General features: G+C 32.2%; 1 protein-coding gene across 1 annotated transcript; it reads left to right on the forward strand.

Annotated features, from left to right (window-relative positions):
• Positions 1-462: 462 nt before the first annotated feature.
• On the forward strand, positions 463-1,176 carry LOC107580373 (centromere protein J-like; the record flags this gene model as incomplete). The annotated part of the gene is made up of 3 exons (XM_016266085.1): positions 463-547; positions 788-908; positions 987-1,176. Coding segments are annotated over 3 exons (396 nt in total), but the record flags the coding sequence as incomplete, so codon positions are not given.
• Between the last annotated feature and the right edge of the window lie 277 nt (positions 1,177-1,453).

Here is a 1,453-nt window from a genome sequence, read left to right on the forward strand (position 1 = left end):
ATGGTTTCAATTATTTTAATTTAATTTAATTTTAATTTTAATAATTAATTTTTCTTTTTTCAGTTCTTTTTTTAGCACTTATACCAAAGCACCACAAATTACAAAAATAGTTAGCTTATGCTCAGATTATTTGTGGCTAATCTTGGCAATGTTGACTAACAAACTGTGGTGAATAAACTCAAATCAGTGGAGACTATGATCAATCAGTTCCAAAAATAAATACAAAACCTGTGCTAATCGAAAGAAAAAAAGTTGATAGAAAGATTGAATCCAGTATTTGGTGGAATGAGAAATATATAAGGGCAGTCATTTTTGACCAGAAATACCATAAGTGTAACAAGATAGGGGAAATCCTCCCAAAAAATAATAAAAAATAAATAAAATAAGAGTCCAATGCATTAAGTCAAAAAGACTTAAATACAACATGAGGGTTAAATTAACAATTAAACTGTTTTAATTTAGATATACTACTATAATGATGCTCGAACAACACACTCAACTTATCCATCTGGGTTGGAGGTTGTGCAGTTTCCAAACAACCAACGAGGTTAGGAAAAATGATGTGATCGACTTACTTTCATTGACAAACACTTTAAAAATTGTTTTGTAAATTGTAAATCAATCAGATCATTATAGTATACTTCATTTCTTTCTGTTTCTTTGTAATTATTTGTGAAATTCACAATTTTACGTTTTAGTATAATTCAGTGTATATAAATTTCAGTATAATTTTGCCATGAATTTGGAATTTTAAATGTTTTTTTTTTAAATGTTACATTTAACATAGAAAAACACCATCCTGATGGTACAAAGGAGACATGCTTCCCGGATGGCACGGTCAAGATTCTCCACTCAGATGGTCAAGAGGAGAGCATTTTTCCAGATGGAACTGTTGTCAAGATATCACCGTAAGATTAATGTCTGCCTTTCCTGTTTGATTGTTTCTTTTTTCTTCTTATTTACTCCCTTACACACTGTTTCCACAGACACGGGGAAAAGGTGGTGGAGTTTACTAACGGGCAGAGAGAGATTCACACTTCACAATACAAGCGGAGGATGTTCCCGGATGGAACCGTTAAAACTGTCTACACAAATGGGAGGCAAGAAACAAAGTTCTCATCTGGGAGGCTTCGCATTAAGAACAATGAAGGCCTCATTATATTGGACAAAAAATGAACTTCTAAAAACTTTTTTCATGTTATTTTTTTGTTGTTTTTCATATTGACAAATTTAGTAACTATTCTTATGAGGCTTTAACTGACCACATACTGAAGAAGTTGTTTCAAGTGCTGTTTTGTACTTTATTAATTTATTATTGAAACTGTATGACAATCGGATGAACTAAGCCTGTTTATTTTTACATGTACTGTCAACAGGCGTGTTATATTGCTTAGAGTACCTCTCAGCACGAACACATCTGATACAGTATGCAGGTGAAAACTTGTGACCCTCT

This window comes from Sinocyclocheilus grahami, unplaced genomic scaffold, assembly GCF_001515645.1.
Source record: "Sinocyclocheilus grahami isolate Dianchi unplaced genomic scaffold, SAMN03320097.WGS_v1.1 scaffold32306.1, whole genome shotgun sequence".
Classification (NCBI taxonomy): domain Eukaryota; kingdom Metazoa; phylum Chordata; class Actinopteri; order Cypriniformes; family Cyprinidae; genus Sinocyclocheilus; species Sinocyclocheilus grahami.